Source organism: Malania oleifera, chromosome 4, assembly GCF_029873635.1.
Source record: "Malania oleifera isolate guangnan ecotype guangnan chromosome 4, ASM2987363v1, whole genome shotgun sequence".
NCBI classification, from domain to species: domain Eukaryota; kingdom Viridiplantae; phylum Streptophyta; class Magnoliopsida; order Santalales; family Ximeniaceae; genus Malania; species Malania oleifera.
Window position 1 is genome coordinate 39,227,979 of NC_080420.1, and position 23,848 is coordinate 39,251,826.

Below are 23,848 nucleotides of genomic sequence, written 5' to 3' on the forward strand. Positions count from 1 at the left end.
AGTCAATTTGATGCAAGCACATGGTGAACCGAAAAAACGTCCACCATTTGGTGTGAAAAATCTAATGCTATGTTTGAAAATATAAATTTCAAATCTTAGATGTAGATTCTAGATTTAGACAAATTTTAATCCCAAACCTCTCTAAATATAGAATTAGAGTAATGAAGTGTAAAGGGCCGGGTTGAAAATTATAAAGAAAAGGTATTATTCCAAAACAAATTATCTTGCAAAAGCTAGTTTTGATTATGCTTCAAGGATTTGATATAGAAAAGTACAATTATAAAACATATAATGAATTTTTTTTAAACCATGACATAGAATAAATAATAATTATTACTAAATTTCTTCATAAAAACATTCATTCATATCCTATCCTATGCTAGATTTCACATCCTATTTCATGTTAGATGAGTTAATATAAACTTTACACAAATTACTCGTCCCACCTTGTTTCATACCCTCCAAACACAATATTATTATTTTTCTATTGAAATAGACGAGAAAGAAATACTTTTAACACGTGAGAATATGAATTCCTTTAGAAGTTTGAAATACCAACTTCTTCCAATGTCATTTTACTCGCAAACCAAAAGAACATGATCCTCTGAATTAACCAACGAGGTCAGGGCGCCAGTGTACGAAGAGGTTGGAACTTTAGCATTTACACTGTCTAGATTTTTATTTACCATTTGTCCCCCTCATCTGTTTATATGTGCACAATTTGACACCGAAAAAGAGACCATACCAAAGGAGCAACCTCTTTTGTAGCAGGGCATCATGTTTTTATATATCATATCAAACGCAAGCATAATTATAATTCTATTTTCATCCCATTCTTCCTACGTGGGAAGATGAAAACGTTGAAAAGCTAGTTATCTATATAAAGGCAAAACTTTGTGAGTTGTATGGTAAACTGATACGAGGTGACAGTGCAGAGTTCTGTATCATTTGTAATCAAAACAAGAAATTCCAATTCAGGGTCCTCATTGTTTTTATATAGGTGGGGCGGTGAAACAAGAAAAGCAGAGAGCCTCCCTATTAACTGAACTCAGCATAATGCTACCTCTCACATCCTAATCCTAATCCTATCCAAGGAAGTTCATAATCACCAAATGCAGAACCAAATTGCAGAGGACAAAGTCGGCAAAAGCGCGCTCGGGTGCTAGGTCCTGCAATTCAATGGCAGAAATCGCATCTCAACTATTGGAAATAAAAACATTTCAAGTGTAGAAAGTGTTTTTTTCAAAAAATGTTCATTTTTAGAATGTTCATTTTTCTGCCACTTCTTTTTTTCTGTGCAAAACAAATAAAATCTATAAATACCATACATGTTGGCGGCCAAAAAATATATATAAAATTTTATTTGGAAAGAGGAAAATAAGTAAATTGGAAAACTTTTCACCTCTATTTTGATTAAGGATTTTGTCTGGGATAAGAAAGGAGGAAACTCAAAAAAATGAACTTATTTTTTTATTATATTTTATTCTATATAAATAAATTATTAAAAAAGAAAAATTTTTAAGGCATGATTAAAAAAACTTTATTACCAAATACCAAAGATGTGTAAAATCAATTTCTTTCATAATTATATTATATATTTTATTTTATTCATTTTCCTTGATAACCAAACATTAAAAAAAACAGACTCTTCCATAGTTTTCTTTCTTTTGAATAATGCTTTTCAAGTATTAAACAGGACTTAAAGAATGCACGAGGGTGGAAGCTCTTCAAATGAGAAACATACCTTGAATTCCTTGTTTTCCTTGTTCACTTGAATCCGGAGACAGACTGGGGTCGAAGAAATCAGTCAGTCAAAACTTATGCCATGTGATAAAAAAAAATCAGTAAAAGTACCTATTATTCTCCTTACCAGCAAGCACTGCTGTTCCTACGCAAGAGAGCAGAGCTGAAAGAAAGGAATTGAAAGGAAACGACCCAACAATAGCTATGTAAGCTACCTATTCATCAGCAAACAAGATAAGTGTCAAAACGCCACAATTAATTTGGGGTCAAATTCACCAAAACAACTAAATGGAAGAACATTCATGAATGAACATGCAAGTTAATATGTTCAGAGGAATGTCAAAAAGAGTATTAAGAGGTAAAGTTCTACACCAGCATTTAACCATTCTGTGGATTGAAAATTAAACCATATTCAACAGAAAATTGCAAAGCATCCATTAACATTTCAAATGCAATAAAACAAAAATTTCATGCAATAACATGAATCTAGAGTGATCTAGTCAGGGCAAACCCTGCACCAGTTTGGGGGTTTTGCGGTGTGGGGACGGAACTCAAATGTCAACTTTCAAAGGAACAATGAAGCTGAACGAGTTGGACAAAAACTCCGTACCGGAGAAGTTTGAAAATGCCAAGAAGCTCTGGTTAACCAAACAATAACTGGTTCCCCAGTGAGTTTGAAAACCCTGATACTCTGGCTGACCCTACGATCATTGCTGGTCATTACCAGAACTACTTGCCAGCTCAGACTAGAGTTGCAAGACAAGTTGGGCTACTGAGAAATGCCAGTGCAATGCGAAAGAAAACTTAACTAAATTGGGAACTCTATGACACTGGAAAGGTGATAAAAACATGTATCTTTTAGCAAGAGAAAAGTTCACAAGGCTTAAAGTAGGGAATTCTTCTTGAAAAATCACTTCCAATGGTAAAATTGGCTTTCAAATGCACAGCGTTGAGTATAACAACCTCCAAATAGTGTGATTTGGATGTGGCAAATTTTGCCATCAGCAAAAGGAATGCAAGGAGAGAATGCAGGGAAATCCTAATGCTGAAATTCAAAAGGACCAAGGATCCAAACCATTATCCAAAAAAAATTGGAGATAATCCAACCTCTTGACTCTGGATATTGATGGCTACAAGGATTCTCAACACAAAAGGCAGCAACTTTGTGCTGAATGTTGCCATGAACAGGCTAACAGAATGGCAGAAGCTGCACGTCACAGAACCATAGCCTTGAACTGAGAAACAGTCAAAAAACCAGACCCCGGGCAATTATTCGTTGGTAGACACCATGTTATGATGTCATACAGAAAATGATCAATTAGGTGTGAGGAAGCATGGAGGACAGAGAAATAGAAGTATAAATAGAAAATCATGGCCCAGATGCCGTTTCTCATGCAAACCTCACAAGTCCCAAACATACACACAGATGCAAAAATGCAGAGAGCTTCATTAACCAAACCATCCACCATGACCAGAGAATATCTTCCCCTGGGGCCCATTCCAACTGAATTCCAAGCCAATGACAACCAGAGCTGCATCCCCAACTCAATAATATCCACATTAACCAACCAGTACATTAGATTGACAACTTTTACAAATCAAAGACTTTTAATACTCCTGCAACCATCACACATTCCAGAAGCCTTACATTAAGCTGGGATAATATATCTACCTGGAATAGTCATGAACTGTATTTGTCATCCCTGCTACCCATAAACCCTTCAGAAATTATTGAGACTATGATTGTCCCAGTGTCCCAGACCAGTTCTTTCTCAAGACTGGAAAGGGAGCCAAGATTTCTAGAACCTCCAACTTCCACATGCAGGTCCTTCAAGCAGAAGCAAGCCCCCATACTAAAGGGATCCTGGCCTGGCTACTCGAATCTCATATTCATAGCATTTATAGCTCTTCTTGGTGAATCAAATGCATAATCCCACTATTTCGGTAAGAATAATTGAGGACCTTGAGCAAATAACGTTAGTGCAGCAAAGAGGGGGTGATGAGTTTTTTTGGAGGTGCCTGGCTTCTACGGAGGAAAGAATTTAAAATTGAAATTCTCAAAAGTTCTGACAGATTGGAAAAGCTTATGTTAAGAGAAATAATGATGGTCGCTATTGTCCTATGCAATCTATGCAAGCTCTAATCCACCAGACACAAGACACTCACAGGAGTTTCCAATGAATCTGGTACATAAGAGCAAGCATGGAGGGATATTTGTAGCCATACAAACATAGACCACCTCTAGAGATGTATCCAGCAGTGTAACCCAAATGATCTAGGGGTAGGAAAAAAGAGAGAACTTTTAGCAAATAAATGACTACCAAATCAAATGAAATGGGTCCATAAAAGCACAAAACAATGCCAATCAAAAAATTCCATGCATTTTTCAAGGATCTCACATATTAGAATCCAAGATTGCCATGAGTCACTAAATTACTTCAATAGGCAGCTAGCATGCGCGCATCAAAAATTGCCAGGTGTCCTATACTTCATTAAAGATGATACAATCAAGCAAATAAACATCCATTTATTGCCAGGTATGCCATATAATGATGCTCTAAATGACATACTATTCATGAAATAATGCCATGTATCACTTAAGAAACACGTAAGGAATAACTATCCTGTTCGATATTGATCCCTAACAAATTTATTTGGCATTTACAAATGGATGAACGTGGTGGGTCATTTGTCAATGTCACAAGAATTTCTCAGGGTCTAGAGCGTCGCAACACCTGCCATACAATGTCTGGATTTTCTCTTATCTTCATGGATACTGGTATTCAAATTTGATTTGCATCAATTTCTCTGCGTCAAAGGGTATTTTCAGGCAGTTTGTCTTTACCTTTTTAGTTTCAGCCACCAGTAAGATCTTCTCCTCTCATTGTTATTTATTTTCTTATTACTATTATTATTATTATTATCATTATTATAATTATTATCTTCAATAGTTGATTAGCTGTGGTGATTTTTGTGTTTAGAATTTGTAGGCTTAACACATGCATTATTGTGTTTTTTTTTTTTTTTTTTGTGTTTTCATTTGCAAGTCTTGGAATATAACAATTTTTTTTTATTAAAAAAAATATTATTGCATGGTTTTTAGTCTAACTTGGATTCACGCCCAAAATTGTATTTCTTTAATGCATTGTATGTGTGTGGTTTTTACTAGTTGTAGGGCGTGACTTAGAAAATTATATATGTGAAATAAGTTTGCTATTGAAAAAAAAAAAAATGCAAACATGTACTTCACCTATGTAACACAAATTCTTTGCACACAAAGCCGGTCCCAATCTCAAATAAAGGGGCAGGGTTGTGTTAGGTAGCTGACAGTCAACGTAAAACTTTGTCAGATCTTATTATCATGAATTTTAACCAATTCCAACTAGATCAAGGGAATAGACCAGGTTAGTATAAAAGGGTGAGGATTAATATGTTAGCACAAGAAACTAAGATAAGAATAGCAACTTGGAATATAAGGGCTCTTGTGGGGAAAAGTATGGAAATAGTGGAAATAATGTTTAGAAGGAAAATCAACTTAATTTGCCTTCAAGAGACGAAATGGGTAGGAGAGAAAGCTAGAAAATTAGAATTTAAACTTTGGTACACTGGTAGAGAGAAATAAAAACGAGGTGGGTATTATTGTAGATAAAGACCTAAAAGAAAATGTAGTAGATATTAAAAGAATAGGAGATATGATCATTAAAATTAGGATAGTTTTAGGCCTAAAGATAGCGAGCGTCATTAGAGCATATGCTCCCCAAATAGGCTTAGCGAAAAAATTGAAAAGATAATTTTGGGAAGATATGGATAGTATTTTACAAAGGATACCAATGTCTGAAAAAACATTCATAGGAGCTGATTTAAATGGTCACATTGGCAAGGATAACATAGGATATAAGAGAATACATGGAGACCATAGATATGGAGATATAAATGAGGTCGGTGATACAATCTTAGATTTTTCCATGTCTTACGATTTGGCTATATTGAATGCTTACTTTGTAAAAAGAGTGGAAGAAAATTCCAGAAGAATGGAAGAAAAACAAAAGCGATATTCAAAACTGTAATAACTATCATGGAATTAAGATTATGAGTCATACGATGAAATTATGGAAAGGAGTAATTGAATATAGAATAAGATTAGAAACAGAAATTTCATAAAATCAATTTGGTTTTATGCTTTGGAGATCGACAATAGAAGTTATTTATCTTTTAAGAAGTTTAATGGAAAAGTTTGGGGAAAAGAAGAAGGACTTTATATGGTTTTTATTGACCAAGAGAAAGCTTAAGATAGAGTGCCTAGGGAAGTGCTTTGGTGTGTATTAGAAAAGAAGGGAGTTTGCAGTAGATCTACAAAGGTCATTAAGGATATATATATGACAGAGTAGTGGCTAGAGTTAGGACTGTAGGAGGAAATTCTAGAGAGTTTCCAATCACAATAGGTGTAAATCAAAGTTCTACTTTGAGTCCTATTATTTTTACTTTAGTAATTGATGAAATTACTAGGAATATCCTAAATGTGATCCCTTGGTGTATGTTGTTTGCAAATGAAATCGTGTTAATTGACGATAGTAGGAGCGGAGTGGAGTCTAAACTAGAACTTTAGAAAGCTACATTAGAGTCTAAAAAGTTTAAGATAAGTAGGAATAAGACTAAATATATGAAGTGTAATTTCAATAAGGTAAGGAGTAGCAAAGATTAAATTGGGTAATCAAGAGATTAATAGCACTAATAAATTTAGATATCTTGGATCTATCATGCAAGGTGAAGGGAAAATTGAAGAAGATAAATAGAATTAAGATAGGTTGGGTAAAATGAAGGAGTGGGTCAATGTGATCGTAGAATATCCTTGAAATTAAAAGGAAAGTTTTATAAGACAACTATAAGGCCAGCTATGCTTTATGGTTCAGAATGTTGGGCAACTAAGAAACATGTACAAAGAATGAAAATTGCTTAGATGCGCATGTTAAGGTGGATGAGTGATTTAACATTAAAATATAAAATAAGAAATGAACAAATACACAATAATTTAGGCATAACACCGGTTGAAAACAAGTTATGGGAAGGGCAAATTAGATGGTTTGGGCATTTAAAATGCAGGCCTAGTAGAGCAACCGTGAGGAGTGCGTTAGTTATGGTTTCTAACATGGAAAGGGCTAGGGTAGACCTAAAATAACCTAGAATGATGTAGTAAGGAATGATTTAATAGCCCTTAATCTAATAGAGGAAAATGCTTAGGATCAAGTGAATTGGCGGAGAAGGATTCATGTAGCCGACCCCACCTAGTGGGACTTAAGGCTTGTTGTTGTTGTTATTGTTGTTGTAGCAAAGAAAGTTTATTAAAGGGCATCAAGGGGATGCCACCCATTTACAATGAAAGTACAACAATATAACTACAATGAACATCCTCTCACGGTAAGGAGTCAAAAAAATCAAGGATTACATTAATATCCATCACAACCAGCCCATTATGCCAATTAGATACCATAGTTATCCAATTACCCTTTACAACAAGACGGGCCAAAGCCAATCCTTAAAAAGCTCTCTTGTTTCTTTCCCTCCTTACTGTTCAAAAAAATGGCAATGGAGATGAGGGAAAGAGCTTTGCTTCTTTCCTCACTGGAGAAGACACCTTCCAAGCTCATAGCTCACCATTCACAGTTTCAGTAGTCACCAAACTTCTGCTTGATCAGAGAAATGCCCAAATTCCAGAAACTTCTAGTCCAGGAGCAGTGCAACAGAATGTGCTCAACTAATTCAGCTTGATCCAGACACAAGTAAAACCTGTTATCGAAAGGCAAGCCCTTCTTCTAGAGGTTGTCAATGGTAAGAATCTTCATGAGTTGCCTCTCACATGAAGAAACCAACCTTTATGAGGGGCTGCAGTTTTCCAAATGATTATCCAAGGGAATTTGCTGCTGTTTTCCTGTCAGAGAGATGAGGCGTTTATGGTACGATCTGACCATAAAATTCTCATCTTTATCCAAGGTCAACTTGGACTCATTGGTTGTGTTCTGGGGCTGGATTTTAGAAAGGCTGCTGGTAAATTCTTCCAAATTAACAGTTTCCCAATCAAAGGCATTCCTAATGAATGGAATACTCCAAAACATCCCATGAAGTGAGCTCAAGGTGCTGGCTAATAAGGGCATCTTTGTCACAGACCAGCCTGAAGATAGAAGGGTCTTTTTAATTGAGCGGGAACTTGCCACGCCAAATATAATTCCAAAAGAAAACATTCTCCCCATTCCCCACTTGAAAATAAATGAGAGAAGACTTTCTCCCATCCTATTCATGAATTTCCAAACACCAACACTGTAAGCTCCACTGATATCTTTTTAGAGGCCCAGCCATTATAGTGTAGACCGTATTTAGTGGCAATGATTTTCATACAGAAACGGTTCTTCTGCTTCATGAATCTCCAGAACCATTTTCCCCGGAGGACCTTATTGAGAGTGGGAAGAGATTTTAGACCTACCCTCTTTTTTTGCATAGGTTGTTTAACCGCCCTCCATTTGTTATAAGACGATATTTAAAATCCTCGCCCTTGTTCCCCCAAAACAATCTCCTTTGAAGACCTTCCAATTTCCTGGCTATAGAACTAGGGATGGGAAAAAGGAGGCATAAAATAGACCAGGAGGTTGGATGAAGTGCTTACAAGTGTGTATCTTCCACCTAGGAGCTCCTTTTCCAGCAAGTTTTCTTTCTGATTCTTCAATCAGATATTCAGATTGAAAGGCGGCTTTGATATAATTTTGTTTTCATTTTGCCTTCTTCTTTAGAGGATATCTTATCCTCATTTCATTGTAATTATTTCTTCTCTTAATAGATTCCTTTTGCTATCAAAAAACCTGATTCTTCACCCAGAGTTATGTGAACACTAAGGTGGTCAAACCAATGCAGGATCTCCCCCCTTCAGATATCTATGAACAAGGATACATCCAAGGCTTTCCACATTCAAAACAAGTAGTTGAAGCTCTGATAGAGATTCAATCCTCAAAGTCCTTAAGAACTTTAACCTTCAAGCCATCCATCTTTCAAGAACAAGTCATCTCAAGTGTTGAACTACAGGTTTGTTAGTGAGTTCTAATGTTACTCTGATTTGCTCCATCCTTGTCTGTTCCAGATCAAGTCATTCAGGCCCTCAAGGCAAATTATTCATGACAAAAAGAATTGGAAAACATTTTCTGTAAAGAATCATTCAAAGATGGTAATTTTTCCCTCAAAAACTGATGACGCAAATTCGTCACTTCTTTGTACTAGAAATTTGTAAATTTCTAGCACTCCCACTCCCGGTGGGACAATCCCTGCTCCTCATCCCTCTTCTTCAACAAACAACCACCCTCAAATCCAAATTCCAAGCTTCTAGATGATATAAAGGAATATATCTGAATTTACCAAGGTTTATACTCATAGGGTAGCATTGGACGTGGGCTTGAAAAAGAAGGATTCTCTTGCTGGTAATCAAAATAATAATAATATGTGGGTAAGATTTTAAAAGGAATGATGAAAGCGCATTTTGTAGGGCAGAAAATCCAACTGCTTCAAAATCAGGACTGATTAAGAAGGTTAGTGCAAGGGATCATATTAAAGAAGATAAGAATGGGGGGATGTATCTGGTAATGAGAGAGATTTTGATAGCGAATTTGCTGGTGACAGTGGGTTATGGTTGGATGATGTTAGAGAACAACTTTGCTGTGTTTCAGATTCCTCAGACTTGGAGGGCAATATTTCTCATATGCCAATTTACACCCACTTAAAGGTCTAGAGGGCATTTCTACTTTTGAGAATAATGGTTTGTGGGTAGAAAGCAGAACAGAAGAGGCCAAGGACACCCACTCCAGTTTCTCCTACAATGGAGGTAAATGGGTAGGAATGAGAAGTTCAACAATTGATGGGTAAGATGGGATAATGGATGTCTGATCCACATGGTCAAGAAGTTCATTTGGATGGTGGTAAAGCAAAATGAAAAAATGCCAAGCATGAATGAGCAAATCCACAATGCTGTATTAGTTATGATGGAGTAGTTTTAAGAAGGGATCTCTTTTACCTTTCGCTCGGTTTTCCCTTTTTTTTTTTTTTGGGGGGGGGGGGGGGGGGGGGGGGGGGTGTTGGATTTTTAAGGACCTCTGCACCTTTCTTTGTTATTTCTTTATCTTCTTCTGTCTGAATATATTTCTTTCATCATTAGAGATTTAACTTTTATATTGTAGTAGCAGAAATGGAAACTTTGGGGCATCCACAATATGAGTAAAATCAAAGAAAAGTCAGAAATGGCAAAGGCAAATGGTCATTAGTTAAAAATCTAAGATTATACAAGTTAAAGAAGAGGGAAACTGTTCATATCATAAATGGCCAAAAAAACTTAGAATTAAATGTAAAGTAACAACAGCAGCAGCAGCCAGGTCTCAAGTCCCACCAAGTGGGTTCAGCAAACAAAAATCCTCTTCCGTCATCCCACACTCAAGCCTTAAGTGCTGTGAAATCCTTACTATGTCAATCCAAGTTATTTTAGGTCTACCACTCCTACAGTCCCTAATATTAACTAGCTCACTCCTCTTCATCTATGAGTTACTTGGCCTATATTGCAAGTGCCTAAACCACCTTGAATCATTTAGCAGCATTTATGGAAAAGTGCTGAACTGAATGTGTGTGCGCGCGCATGCGTATACTGACTTTGATGGGTGTTGATACTAAATGTTGAACTGAAAATAAGTTCCAATAATAAAAATATATTTCAACATATAATTCATATATTATATACATAACAAAATAATAAATAATTATTAATTTATGTTAATAATATTATTATTAATTAAAATAATATTTTTCCAAATGATAAAATTAAAATTTTTCAACTAATAAAATTAAATTTTTTCAATTAATAATAATAATAATATATTTCAACATGTAACAATGTGTGGACTGAGGGGTCCCCTTCACTCAAATAAAAATTTAGGGGCGAGAAATGGGTTAAATTAAATTGATGAAGTTGCCACCTATTATTCACGTTACATCACCTAATTACTATTGCTCAAGAGCCAAAAGTCACACTCAAGGAATCAATAGTCACACTCGAGGTATCAATAGTCACAAAGCAAGGAATCAGTAGTCAGGGTCCATGCTACTTCAGGTGCACAATAATGCAGGAGGAAGGTGTCAACACCATGGTTTTGAATCGTGGTAGCGGGTAGCATAACGTAACAGTAACGAGTGTAACGGGACGCGGGAGTAGCGGATGTTACATAACAAGAAGCGGGTGTAACGAACGTGAATTTTTTTGAAGCACGCACAACCTTGTGCATATTAGCGTACTTGCATGTTTAAACTTTTAGCCATTGTTAGAAAGAGTTTTAGTGCATTTTGGATCCTTTAGTTCGGGTAACTAAGTTATTTGGTAAGGGCAACAAGTTTACATTTGTTTTAAACCACCATTGATAGAAAAATTACATGTGTGCGTATTTATACTTCTCATTGTTCTTATATGTGATAAATTCTTATGTGTGCTAAATTAATTAATAAAACAAAATACATTACACACTCCATTAATCTATTAGACACATAAGACATACGAATAATACAAATATAAAATTGCTAAAAAAGAAAGAAGGTTGAAGTTGAAAAATATAGAGCATAAATATCACATTACTAATATTATCAAAATAAAATATTTTCCTAACAAGTTAGTATTTTTGAATTGTTAATTAATGCATCTATCGTGAGTATTTAAAAAAATAGTAAATTTTGTATCATTGCCATCCTCATTATAATCTTTTCCCCCTCTTGCCACTAGGTATATTGAGAATGATATATGAAAGAGAGGGAAAAAGTGAAAAGAAAAAGTAAAAAAAAATAATAATTTTTTTGGTATAACAGTCCTGTAGCGGTCTTTACATAAGGGTCGCGGTCCGTAACGGCCACTACGGCCGTGATTTTTCTTCCCACTGATTTCGCGGTGTGTAACAATATCGGTAACCCAAAAAACCGTTACGTAACGGTCGCGGCCTTTATTTAAAACCATGGTCAACACCCCTTTCCTTCTCCTCTCTCAACTATGAGGCTGTCTACAACAATTTGTTTTATTTGCGGGCATCAATTTAAATTTCTAAAACTCCTCCATTGTTGTTCAAATCTGCAACCACCCATCCACAATTTTTCCTTCCAGGATCTACTTTCTACTAGTATTGATTCATATTTTTAAACAATGAATTCCATGCAAGCCTGGAGAAGCTGAGGATCACCAGCAATCCGCAACACTCCAGCCAACAGCAAAGATGGCCAAGACGGGATGAAAGCAGCCAAATACTACAACAATGCCACCGTGCATGAACATTAGCCACTTACAAGTGCCAAAAAACCATTTTGATTTCTTCTCAAAATCCAATTTAAAAAGTGGTTCTTTTCGAGCAATTTTATTAATCGACTTTTCAAGAACATGTCAAACAAAACTTTCTTTGTGATGCCAAACAGTATCTAAGCATCCTTCCCATTTCTTCTAAAAGTGCTATCCCTAGTTGCCCAACACTCTGACACCCTATAGAACTTTCCTTTCAATTTTAAGGATATTCACGATCACACAACATATCTAAAGTAGTTCTCCTTTATACCCAACCTACTTTTAACTCTATGTATCACATCATTTCCTATTTCTCTTTCAGCTAGCATGCTAGATCCAAGATATTGAAATCTGTTAGTGATAGGAATTTCTTGTCCATCAAGTTTAATATTTTCTCCAACACTCCTCATATCATAACTAAAATTACACTTCATGTCTTCTGTCATATTTCTGTATATCTTAAAACTCTCGGTTCTAAAACTTCTCTCTGCAGTACAAACTAAGAATCTACCCCAACTCAAGTTTTATCAATCAATACTATCATCGTCAAACAACAAATGAATCCTCATTTTGAATATTCCTATTAAGGTCATCCAGTGTTTTAAAAGGTGAAGGCATAAGACGAGGCGTTTTACCCTCCGTGAGGCGAGGCATAAGCCTTAAGGAGTTGAGGCATAAGCATTTTGGGACTGTATTTTTTAAAATAATTAATAAATAAAATTAATTTATATATAATAAATAATAATAAAATTTTAGAATAATGGATAAAAAAATATAATTTTTAAATATCATATAGGCCAAAACATTACAAATGGTTCCCATTAATTTTTAAATTTAAAAATTAAAAAGCTTAGGCGCCTTTTAAAACATTGGTTTTTACTATAAAAGAAGGGCCCAAAATTTTTACATTAAGCCCAAAATTTTGAAATCTGGGGCAAAATAGCTCCTAGCTCTTTTCGACAACTTCGATTTCCCTTCGAAGATGGACGAGAAGCTTGGACAAATTGTTGGAGGCACTCGTCAAGTCGTCGAAGAGGGAGAAGAAGCTTCGCCAAGAGAGGAATAGTCGAGAGAGCAGAAGCTTCGTCAAGAGAGGAATCGTCGAGAGATATGAAGCTTCGTCAAGAGGAATCGTCGAGAGAGGAGAAGACTGGAGGCTTCGAAGAGAGAGCAGAGGCTTCGTCGAGAGAGCAAAGGAGAAGAAGCTTCGCAAGAGAGAGAGAGGGAAGATAGGGTTTCAGGTGCATTCTGGGTGCTGGCTTTTTAAATATATGTTTTAAACCAAGAATCCCAAAATGCGTACGCCTTGCAGCCGAGGCGTAAAAAGGCGAGCTTTTTGGACTAAGGCGTATGCCTTCTCACCTAAGGCATACGCCTTTGTGGACTCACGCATTTTCACTAAAGCCTTGGTGCGTTTTAGGCCAAAATCGCCTCAAGGCCTCAATTACGCCTTTCAAATCACTGAGGTCTATCACTAGAGCAAAAAAGATAGACTCATAGCAAACCTTGAGAGTAATTGGAAATTCCCTAAGCTCTGCATATCTAGTCCTAGCAATAGTTGTTACCTCATTGTGCATACACTCAAATCACAAATACATTCCTACTACATAGTCCCCTATTTTTTTCTCGAACCCACCATCTAACTTCCCTTATTTGCATGTGCAAGTCCATTTTCTTGTCCCTAAAGTTTTCCATTAATCATCTTAATAGATATATAGCTTATATAGTTGATGTCCCAGTCATATGGACAAATTGACTTTCTAAAAACCCCATGTTTCTAACATTCAACTTTATCCAATTATCATTTTCCAAAGAATAAGTCTAATCCCAAGATAGTAGTTACAATTTTTAATATCACCTTTGCTTTTGTATACAGAATTTAAAGTGCTTTTCCTCCATTCATCAAGCATTTTCTAGTCTTCATAATTCAGTTAAATAAATTAGTTAATCATATTATTCTGCTATCCCCTCAACCTTTCAAAATTCCAAATAATAATATGCCCTCTAATCCCACAGCTATTCCATCTTTCACCTTTTTTAATAGATACTTCATCAACCCTAATTTTTTAGATAAATTTCAAACTTTTAACCTTTTCATCATCTGGATATTCTAATTTTAGCCCCCTTTCAGAACATCATAAAAAATAAGTACTTTGTCAAAAAAGTACTTTTTAAGTACTTATATCAATAAATAGTGTCTAATTTCCACTTAAATATGTACTTATTTCAAAAAATACTTTTCCAAAATACTTTTTTTTTTTAAGGAAAATAAGTATTTTCCAAAAAAGTATTTTTTTTAAAAGTAATTATTTGAAAAAGTACTTATAATAAGTAATCTCAAACTACTTTTAAATAAGTATTTTTTCATATAAGTGCTTTTTTCTAGGAAAGTACTTTTCTACAAGTGGTTGCAAACAATCCTTAAGCTTTTTACTTACTTGGTCTTCATTAAATAGATTATTAAAATAAGTTCATCATCTAAAGCAATATCATCCCATGTTTTTATATAGTTGATATCACCTAAGTCTCTAATCTTTTCTTCTATTCTATCACTCCTATATACTTTTCAAAAATTTCCAAATTTCCACATCTTTGTCATGTCCTAAACCACAAATTTTTTTTTTTGTTTTAAATGCTTTTTAGACATCTCCACCCAACTACCAACTCTCCTCACTAGTTTTGCATTCTCCTCTAGATTCACCTAAAACCTAAATTCCTTTGTCTAAAAACTCTTCATAGACCTTATAATGTTGATGTTACGATGTTACAACAGTATAGAAAGAAGTCAATTCCATCTAATTTTACGGTCAATCTTAGATCAGGCTCGATGCTTTTCAATATAGAGGCCATTGTAATCCATAGCATGGCTTTTTCCAAAACTACAAAGCAATCCAAGAGCACATGCTACCAAACTAGAAAGTCGAAACTAAGAAGCTGAACCCATTGCTACTATGAACTCAACCCATTGGCCTGAAGAGCAAGACTTTGGCGAAGAAATTGCTAACAGGAAAAACTCCTAGAGCTCAGCGAACCCGAACTAATGTAACGGTACTGGGCCCAACTCTGGTGAGGTATTATTCGCTTTAGCCCACTGGCCTCACAGGTTTGTCTTATAAAAGGCGTCTCACTTAGTTGGAGCCCAAACCCTCCTTATAAGCTTAATATCTCCCTAGTACGCATCCGATGTGGGATCATGAGAGGCTCTCTCGTCCAATCTCTAATGTCCTCGTCAACGTGATTTCCCTAGTACACATTCGATGTAAGTTCATGATAGGCTCTCCCATCCGACTTCTGAAATCCTTGTCAGCGTGATCTCCCTAGTATACATCCAATGTGAGACCACGACAAGCCCTCTTGTCTAATCTTTGACGTCCTCGTCAAAGTGGTTTATATCTTTATGTAGGATTCACTTACATGATAGTACCCCCAGGGCAGATCCATTCACATGATAGTACCCCTAGGGTGGATCCACTCACATGATAGTACCCCCAAGGAGGCTTTGATACTAAATGTAACGGTCCTGAGCCAACTCCGGTGAGGTATTGTCTACTTTGGCCCATTGGCCTCACGAGTTTGTCCTATAAAAGGCGCCTCACTTAGTTGGAGCCCAAACTCTCCTTATAAGTTCAAGATCTCCCTAATACACATCTGATGTGGGATCATGACACCTAACTATAAAGCTATCCATTTTATTCCACATTATCTTGTATTATCCACACTTACAAGAGTGCTTCTCCACATTATTTTGTATTATCCAGTAGCCTCCTTTTTATCATTTTATATTTGAACTTAATTCTAATTTCTCAAACTTAGGTTCCACTTCCACCACCTAGTTCTCTTATATGGATCTATGTTACCCTTTTCTCTTCTATTTTTTAATGCATGTATCTAACATTAATAATTTTATGACCCTAAAACTTTCAATGAGAACAAGTTCACAATCCTTACATCCTCTTAATTAATAAAATATCTATTTGACTTATTATTCAATATTATATAAGATCATTTTTTATAAAAATAAACAAAGATATATTAAGAGGGGAAAGCACAATTACAACCTTAAAAAGGACAAACAATTCTTAGGAGAAAATAAAAACCAAAACAAAAAACAACTACCAATTGAAACAATGAACCCATTCTTTAAACCCTTGCCGTTGTGTTCACCAAGCACTTCAAATTTTCTAATTTACATTGTCCCTTATTCAACTTCCCTCGCCCCCATCCGCACGAACTTTGTTAGCTCCATGACCAGATAACCACAAACTCATCTCACCCAACAATTCTTGAGCTACGAAGTCCTTCCCATTAACCTCCTAGTTGAGTGAGCAAAATCCTATCCTCGCACTTTTGCGACTTGTGCGTTCCATCCTCAAATATTGAAATACCCTCTAAACCTTCCATCAAAGATGATTCAGATCCATTGCCACATTGTTCTCGAATCTCATCCAAAAGCAAACCACCATCATTCGCAAACTCATTAATATCATCATTGCCATCATCCAACACGTCACTCCACTTTTCCTTCTCCTTAACCTTGCTCCTCCTTGCATCTAAATCTCCCTTCTAAAAATAATCTACAGTTTCACGACACAAAAAGTACTTTTCGCATTATTCCTTACATTTTTTCTGTTGTCCAAGTATAATTACCTAACCTGTCCAGCCTACGTGCATAGACCCTCTTGAATTTTTTTGCCTTACAAGTAGAAGTTTTAAGTATCCCCCTCATTGCCAATGTTCTTGGTGGGTTTCTAAGTGTCTTTCTTCAAGATTTTCTCATGTGGAGAAATTTGAAAATTTTTGGTATTTGGTGTTGCTTCAATCAGGTGGAAATTTTTTGGAGCTGGGCTTGAGTTTAAGGGGAAGAGTCCATTCATTTTTTATTCCTGACTCTTGAAGAAGTGAAGGGTTCTCTATGGTGAGATTTTTCTGTGACTTTGAACTCCATTGTAGATCCAGTGAACTTTACAGAGAAGCAGGTAATTTGGATTGTGCTTTATAGAATAAATGCAAAGAAAGGAGAGAAATGGGGAAGAATAGATCCCCTCATAAACCTCTTTTTGAATCTCTTCAAAGTGGAGCTATTTGGATAAAATAAAATAAAAAGACTAACTTAATAATACTATCTTAAAATACTAAAAACATCGTAAGTGAAAGAAAGTTTATCATCTTATTTAAGAAATAAAAGGTCAATTTAGTAAAATAATATAATATCATTTTCTTTCTCTTCTATTACCCAAACAACATGAGAAAAACTAGGAAACACCAACATTTCTAGAAGCCTGAAGTGTCAATATCCGACGCAACACTCACCTAACTCTCCTCAACACATGTCACATATGTTGAGAATTAACTATTTTGTTTTTGGCACACTTCTAGACACGGAAAGGACATGTCTGAAACACTTCTTGCAGCAAAATACAGCACTTTGCTGCCCCTATTAATTCTGTTCAGAAAACCCAAAAAAAAATACATAAAAAGTAAAAAAGCCAAGAGACTGAGAGTCAAGAGGTTCATTAAAATTGGAGTAGCTGGAGTTGGAGCCTTATGGCCATTGCCCCAGCTGCCCAGCCCTGCAGGGCACCGCCAGACCAACCCCAGCCCCCAGAATTAAAGTCAGCCCTAGCTCACTACTCTCTATTAGTTTTCTTTTTTTCTTTTTTTTTCATGAGCCATGCCTACTGCTCACCATCAGTCATGCCCTTAATTCTACAATATAACTAATGTTGATGATTTTATAACTGTAGTATATAAAATGTGCAATTGCTAATTGTGTATGACGGACGCTTAAATTTCATTTAAAACTAAAGTTACAACAATATTTGTCATCTACCAGGAAAAACATGCCTAAATGTATATTTTTTATGTTAATTGATTAACACATCCCTGTCTTGTCGCATCCTCATTTTTCGAAATTGTTGTATCCCCGTGTGAGTATGGTGCACTATCCATGTAGAAAAATCACCATATTTTATTTTCATCTCTCTCTCTCTCTCTTATTATCCAAATAATATACTACAAAATCACTCCCCAAACCCACAGAAAACATCAGATAAAAAATTTTATGTTGTTGTTGCATCGTCCATCAAAAATGAATATAATAATGAGGAAGCAGAAATGCCATTTTATACCCAGCAAGTGTCGCCTGATGACATAAATAGTAGAAAAATACATCAAATATGACAGATCAGGAAGGATGAGTACATATTGAATCTCAAAATTGTATTACCTGAAACAGGGCAGTGAAGATCGCAAAAACCACATAGAGATCGATAATCTGCTCCAAAAAAAGGAAAAGTTCAGTTAGGTTTTCAAGTTCAGTAACAGAATGAAACTGTAACTTCCCGTGGTATGCATAGAGAGACCTTGAGATTTGTCGGGGTAGCAGAGTAAGCAGATCGGAGAGAATGAAACAAGGCCTGAGCATCCTTTGACGTTGACCTCGCCATTGCTTGTCCTTCGCTTCTCTGTCTTTCGTTCCCGGGTGCAGTAAAGGGCGAGAGGTAGAGACACCGATGGAAATATCCTAAAAGGAGGATAGTATTGTAATTTGAAGAGTAAATATTGGGGCGTAATAGTTGGGGATATTTGAATATTGAAGTTTTAAAAATTGAACCAAATTAAAAACTTGGGTTTAGTACTTTTATTATTTGTTGTTCGATTTGAATAATCTATTCGAATTGATTCTCAATACATTATAATTTGTTTTCAAAAAAATAAATATTTTACTCGATTTTGATTTAGCATGTGCAATCACACTATTTTTATAAATCAATGATAGCAAATTATACTAATAAAATTAGTTAAAAAAGGAAAAATTCGATAATTTTAGATGAAAAATAGTCTCTTAATGATAACATAACAACTAAAAACTTCTAAAAACAATATCAAATGAGTGTCATGACACTTTATGGGCAAGATACTCAGGATAGCAATAAACTTATGCCTTAATATTATATAAATAATATGTATTGTAAATAAATGCATATATCGATTCAATTCAAGTAACTATTGATTTATGAACATTAAAACTCAAAATTGAACTAAAAGCCGTTAAAAAAATGTACCAAAACTAAATTGTGATTAGATTAGGGGTATCATTAATTTTGCTTGGAATTCTAAACACAAGGATTTTCTAGAGAAACATGTTCATGAAAGAGAAATCATATACGTTTTTTTCTCGTTTTCTGATGATAAAGCTCTTGAGCCTAATGAATTTAATGTGAAACTTGTTAAAGCTTGTTGGCCTAGCATTAATAAGGATGTTACTATCGCTATCTTGGCTTTCTTTAAAATTGCAATTTGTTAAAGCAAGTAAATGTTGCTTTCATTATATTAGTTCCAAATGTCCTTCTCAAGCAAAAGACTTTAGACCTATTGTCTATTGCAATTTGATTTATAAAAGTATAACCAAAATCTTGGCTGATAGATTACACAAGTGTATTGGTGACTGTATCAATCTTAATCAAGTAACTTTTATTAAGGACATATAATTACATGATAACCTAGTGGTTCAAAATCTTTAAAGCAACTATCAACTCAATAAAAAGCCAAGTAGAATTGCTTTAAAGGCTGGTCTTATAAATGCCTTTGATTAGATACATTGGGTTTCTATTTAGAAGCTACTTGAGTGCACTAAGACTCCAAAAATCTTTATTAGTTGGATAAAGGCTTGCCTCACTTCTCCCTATGTTTTTTTATCTTGATTAATGATAAACGTGGAGGTCATTTTGAAGGAGCAAAGGGTATTAGACAATGGGATCTTATTTCTCCCTATTTTTTTTTGTCATGATTATTGAAATCTTATCAAGGCTTTTGAAGCATGCTAAAAGAGTTGGGCAGCTTTCTAATCAACCAAGGTGTAGAAAAATGGGCTTGATTAATCTTTGCTATGTTGATTATTTACTAATCTTGGCTACGGGTGATGTTAAGCATGTTGAATTTATAAAGATTATTCTTCATGTGTTTTATCTCATCAAATATGAGTTTTTCTACTTTAGATTCAGTGAAAATAAGGCTAAAGCAGTAGTAAATATTCTTGGTTTCTCTATGGGCAAGCTTCCAGTGAGATACCTTGGTTTACCCTTGGTTATCAAATGGATTAGTAGAAATGATTGTGAAATTTTGATGGATAGAATTCTTGGTAAAATCTGTAAATGGTCATCGAAATTTCTTTCATATGCTGGGAGGCTCCAGTTGATAAAATTAGGGTTTCAGAACATCCAAATGCATTGGTATGTTGCTAATCACCTTCCTAATGGGAAGATTTGGAAAGAATGCTTAAAGCTTTCTTATGGAAATGATATTATTGGAATGCCAACTCTTGTGAAGTCAAGTGGGAAGAAGTTTGTAAGCTGTGGTTGAAACTGGTGACTAAATGTGGAGAAGCACGTCTAGTGAAGCTTACTTGGAAACTTTGCTCATCCAAGCAATTCCTTTGGGCTGTATGGTTTCATGCCACAACTGCAGATTGTGCAATCCCTACAAATCATTTGATTTTTGAGTATTCTATTCTCACTCAAAACAACAATTCTTTAAAGCATGTTCCAGGCTTAATATTGGGAGGTACAAGTGATCTTGGGAGGTACTCCAGTAGTCCTACAGGGGCATCCATATGCAATATTGATAATTTTACAAAGGCTTTTCTATATTTCTAAAGTGACCCTAACATAAAACTTTTCTTGTGCTTTGAACAAAGTTTGAGATGAGAAAATTAAGGGCTACTGTAGTATCATTCTTATTTTCTTTTTTTTTTTTTTTTTCTTTTTTTTTTGTACAATATTGGAGAAATAACTTTTCAAAATACATTTATTTACATAGCAAGTTTTTTGTTTCTATTATCAACATCTGTTGGTTTTCAAAAAAAAAAATTGAAAATCAAATTCAATGGTTCTTAATTGTGTTCGACAACATGTTAGCAAAATATTATAAAATTCAAAATTAATTTTTGCAACCTAAAGCATTCGAATAATTTTTAATTAAAATAAATAAAAGGACCATTTGAATCTAAAATATAATTAAAAAATATTCATAAATTTCTAGTTTTAAAAAAAATAATAAAGTCATATAAAATATTTATACTAATTTTCAATTTTTGTGCACAATAAAACTATTCTTATAGTACTGAAAATTAAGTTAAAACGTATTAGTTAATTAAAATCATTATAGTAATTTTTTTATTATTATAATATTTTCAATTGGAATTATTTTTATATTGTCATCGTTAGTATTGAATTAGGTTCGGGCTAACCCAAGACACTGTGCGAAAACTCGGACAAAAGAAAAAACCTCGACTACCCTGTCTTTCTATTCATTTTTGTTATTTCAAACCATGTCTACTTATTTTTAGTCATTTTAAACCATTCCAAGTGATTTAGACATTCCAAAATAGGAATAGTCTAAAGAGTTTTTGACCTTTTGCACAAAAAAATCGAGAAAGTTTCAATTTTTCTAGGTTTTTTTTTTTATTTGCCATTCTTAAGCTCTCTACAATTTTCTAGAATTTTGGGGAAATTTATGGGGCCCATAAGTGATTTCCTTCATTTTAGTAAATTTAAATATTTTCCAAAAATTAATTAATTAAAAATAATAAATAAATAATAAAAATGAAATAAACTAGCACATAAGCCTGCACACACACATGGATGGGATGGCCACGCATATGTGTGTTCTCACACGCACACGACGATCTTCAACATCTTTTTGATATTTGTGAAATTAAAAAAAAAAAATAGACAAGCATCACAACAACGTCGTTCAGCTAAGGATCAAATTGCAATTTTTTAAATTCGTTTAAAGCGACATCGTTTTGGGGATATTCCTTCTTTCTTCTGCCCTCCTTGCATTTGCAAATGACCACCTTCCATCACCACCCATCTCCTCTTTCCCTATGCCATCTTCGATCGTCTCCTCCCCCTCCATGCCATCTCCAGTCACCAAACCTACCACATCCCACGTTTCCCTCCCATCCCATCTCCCACCTACCTTCCTTTCTTATTTTTTATTTTTATTGGCTTATAAAATGGGGGGGAGGGGGGGGGGGGGCAATTAGCTACAAACGGGAACTTTGGGAATTCTCTCTCTCTCTCTCTCTCTCTCGCTCATGAATGAACGAAACTCCCTTTTGTCAGCATCATGTTTTGAGAACCCATTTGGGTTGCTAACAATTGATGACCATTTTGAAAATAAAATATAGACTATCCAAATCATTGGTTAATTTAACTTGCCTTTTTTTATTTTTAAAAAAGGAGTTGTCACTTTATTTTGTTGTTAAAAAAGTAAAATAAAGGAAACCCTTTTGAAGTGATTAGGTTCGGGAGTATAATTGTGCATAGGGAAGGTAACACTTCAAATTCTCTTTTTTGAGAATTCAAAAGGTTAGCACCTTAAAACACTTATTCCATTGAACGGTTGTCATGCTTATCTTGTGTGTGTGTGTACATTCCTTTTAAAAATGATTTTTTAAAGAAAACAAACTCTTTAAAGACTTCCATATTATGCCTAATTAGAACACTAAACAAATAACACAAAAGAACACATATAGCATAAATAAGAATGGCAATGTTGAAACAATGCTACGAGATTTGAATTTTTATTTGGTGTTAACTTTAGTGTAATCCCAAAAAGGGGGTGAATTGGAATTTTAAAACTTATTCTTAGGTTAAACCGGATGTTAGTAGAATATCACAACCTAGGGTCAGTCTATGCAATCCCAAATACGTAGATTAATATAATATGCAAAAATTTAAACCATACGCATCATTCACAATAAAACATACATGTGTAGTAAATAAATTGCAGAAATATAAAGAACATGCACAGTATGTTATCGGGGTTCGGCCAACTGTGCCTACGTCCCCGCCTCTAGCTCGCAAGCCCGAAGATTTCACTAATGACTCACTTAACGGGTGGAGCGACACTTAATACAATCAGGTCAATTAGCACAGGGCTGACCTCAACCTTTACAACCAGGTCACTTAGCGAGGCTGACCTCAACCTACACCTTAACAGGATGGTGCACCTAACTTTCCTAACCAGGTCTAAACCAATCCGGGACTATTTCACAGGGCTAGTCTCCCTCTTCAGGCCCGTTCTTGGAAATACAACAGTATTTTTCTCAATTAAGTTGGTACAGTGATTGTGCTTTCATGTAAAGCAGATATGTACTCAAATACACGCAAAATAATCAATGCACCTCAATAATGTATGAACTATAAGCTCGGTGCTCTACGTGTGCAATCAACACTCAGAATAATGACTTTATCTAATCAAGCACAATAGTGTATATCAAGCAAGCTATTCTTTGAAAACTAGATAAACTATATCTCAATCACATATTAGGGTTTCAAAGATGCCAATTGGAGTATTCAAACAACCTCAAAAATATTTTCTCAAATGTATCTAGCACAAGATTTGTTTGAAACCTAGCTTTGAAAAATATTTTTTTGCACACAGAAAAATATTTTTTTGCACACAAAAAAATAAGCCCAACTGAGTATTGCAATGATAATGCAAACTCACTTAGCTATATGATTTTTCCCAACTAAAGATTTATCAAATGAAATCGGGGGAAAAATCAAGTTAAACCCTCAATATGAAAATCACAAGCACAAGAGCAAGTGAGGGTTTTTAGCAAGATGGAATAATCAATAAAACACTCACACAACAATTTTTCTCAAAAGAATGGATGTATTATAAGTGTATAGGCTTGGAATGAACAAATGAGGTTTTGGAAATTTGAGAGATTTTTTGTCTAATCCTATTTGCTAATCATAT

The 23,848-nt window shown here is 34.9% G+C and overlaps 1 protein-coding gene across 1 annotated transcript; it reads right to left on the minus strand.

Annotated features, from left to right (window-relative positions):
* Positions 1-860: 860 nt before the first annotated feature.
* Positions 861-18,629, minus strand: LOC131154602 (dolichyl-diphosphooligosaccharide--protein glycosyltransferase subunit DAD1). The gene is made up of 5 exons (XM_058107519.1): positions 18,439-18,629; positions 18,303-18,350; positions 1,871-1,958; positions 1,745-1,788; positions 861-1,169 (listed from the first exon to the last, which is right to left on the minus strand). Exons 1-5 carry the CDS (start codon positions 18,520-18,522, stop codon positions 1,086-1,088), a joined length of 348 nt encoding a protein of 115 aa, XP_057963502.1. The 5' UTR covers positions 18,523-18,629; the 3' UTR covers positions 861-1,085.
* Between the last annotated feature and the right edge of the window lie 5,219 nt (positions 18,630-23,848).

Bases quoted from the DNA above. Each gene is read 5' to 3' on its own strand.
- LOC131154602 (XM_058107519.1), bottom strand. From the start codon at position 18,522: ATGGCGAGGTCAACGTCAAAGGATGCTCAGGCCTTGTTTCATTCTCTC. The intron at 18,351-18,438 runs GTCTCTCTATGC...TTTTTGGAGCAG, and splicing joins CTACCCCGACAAATCTCAAG to ATTATCGATCTCTATGTGGT. The intron at 1,170-1,744 runs GTATGTTTCTCA...ATTGAATTGCAG, and splicing joins AGGAAAACAAGGAATTCAAG to GACCTAGCACCCGAGCGCGC.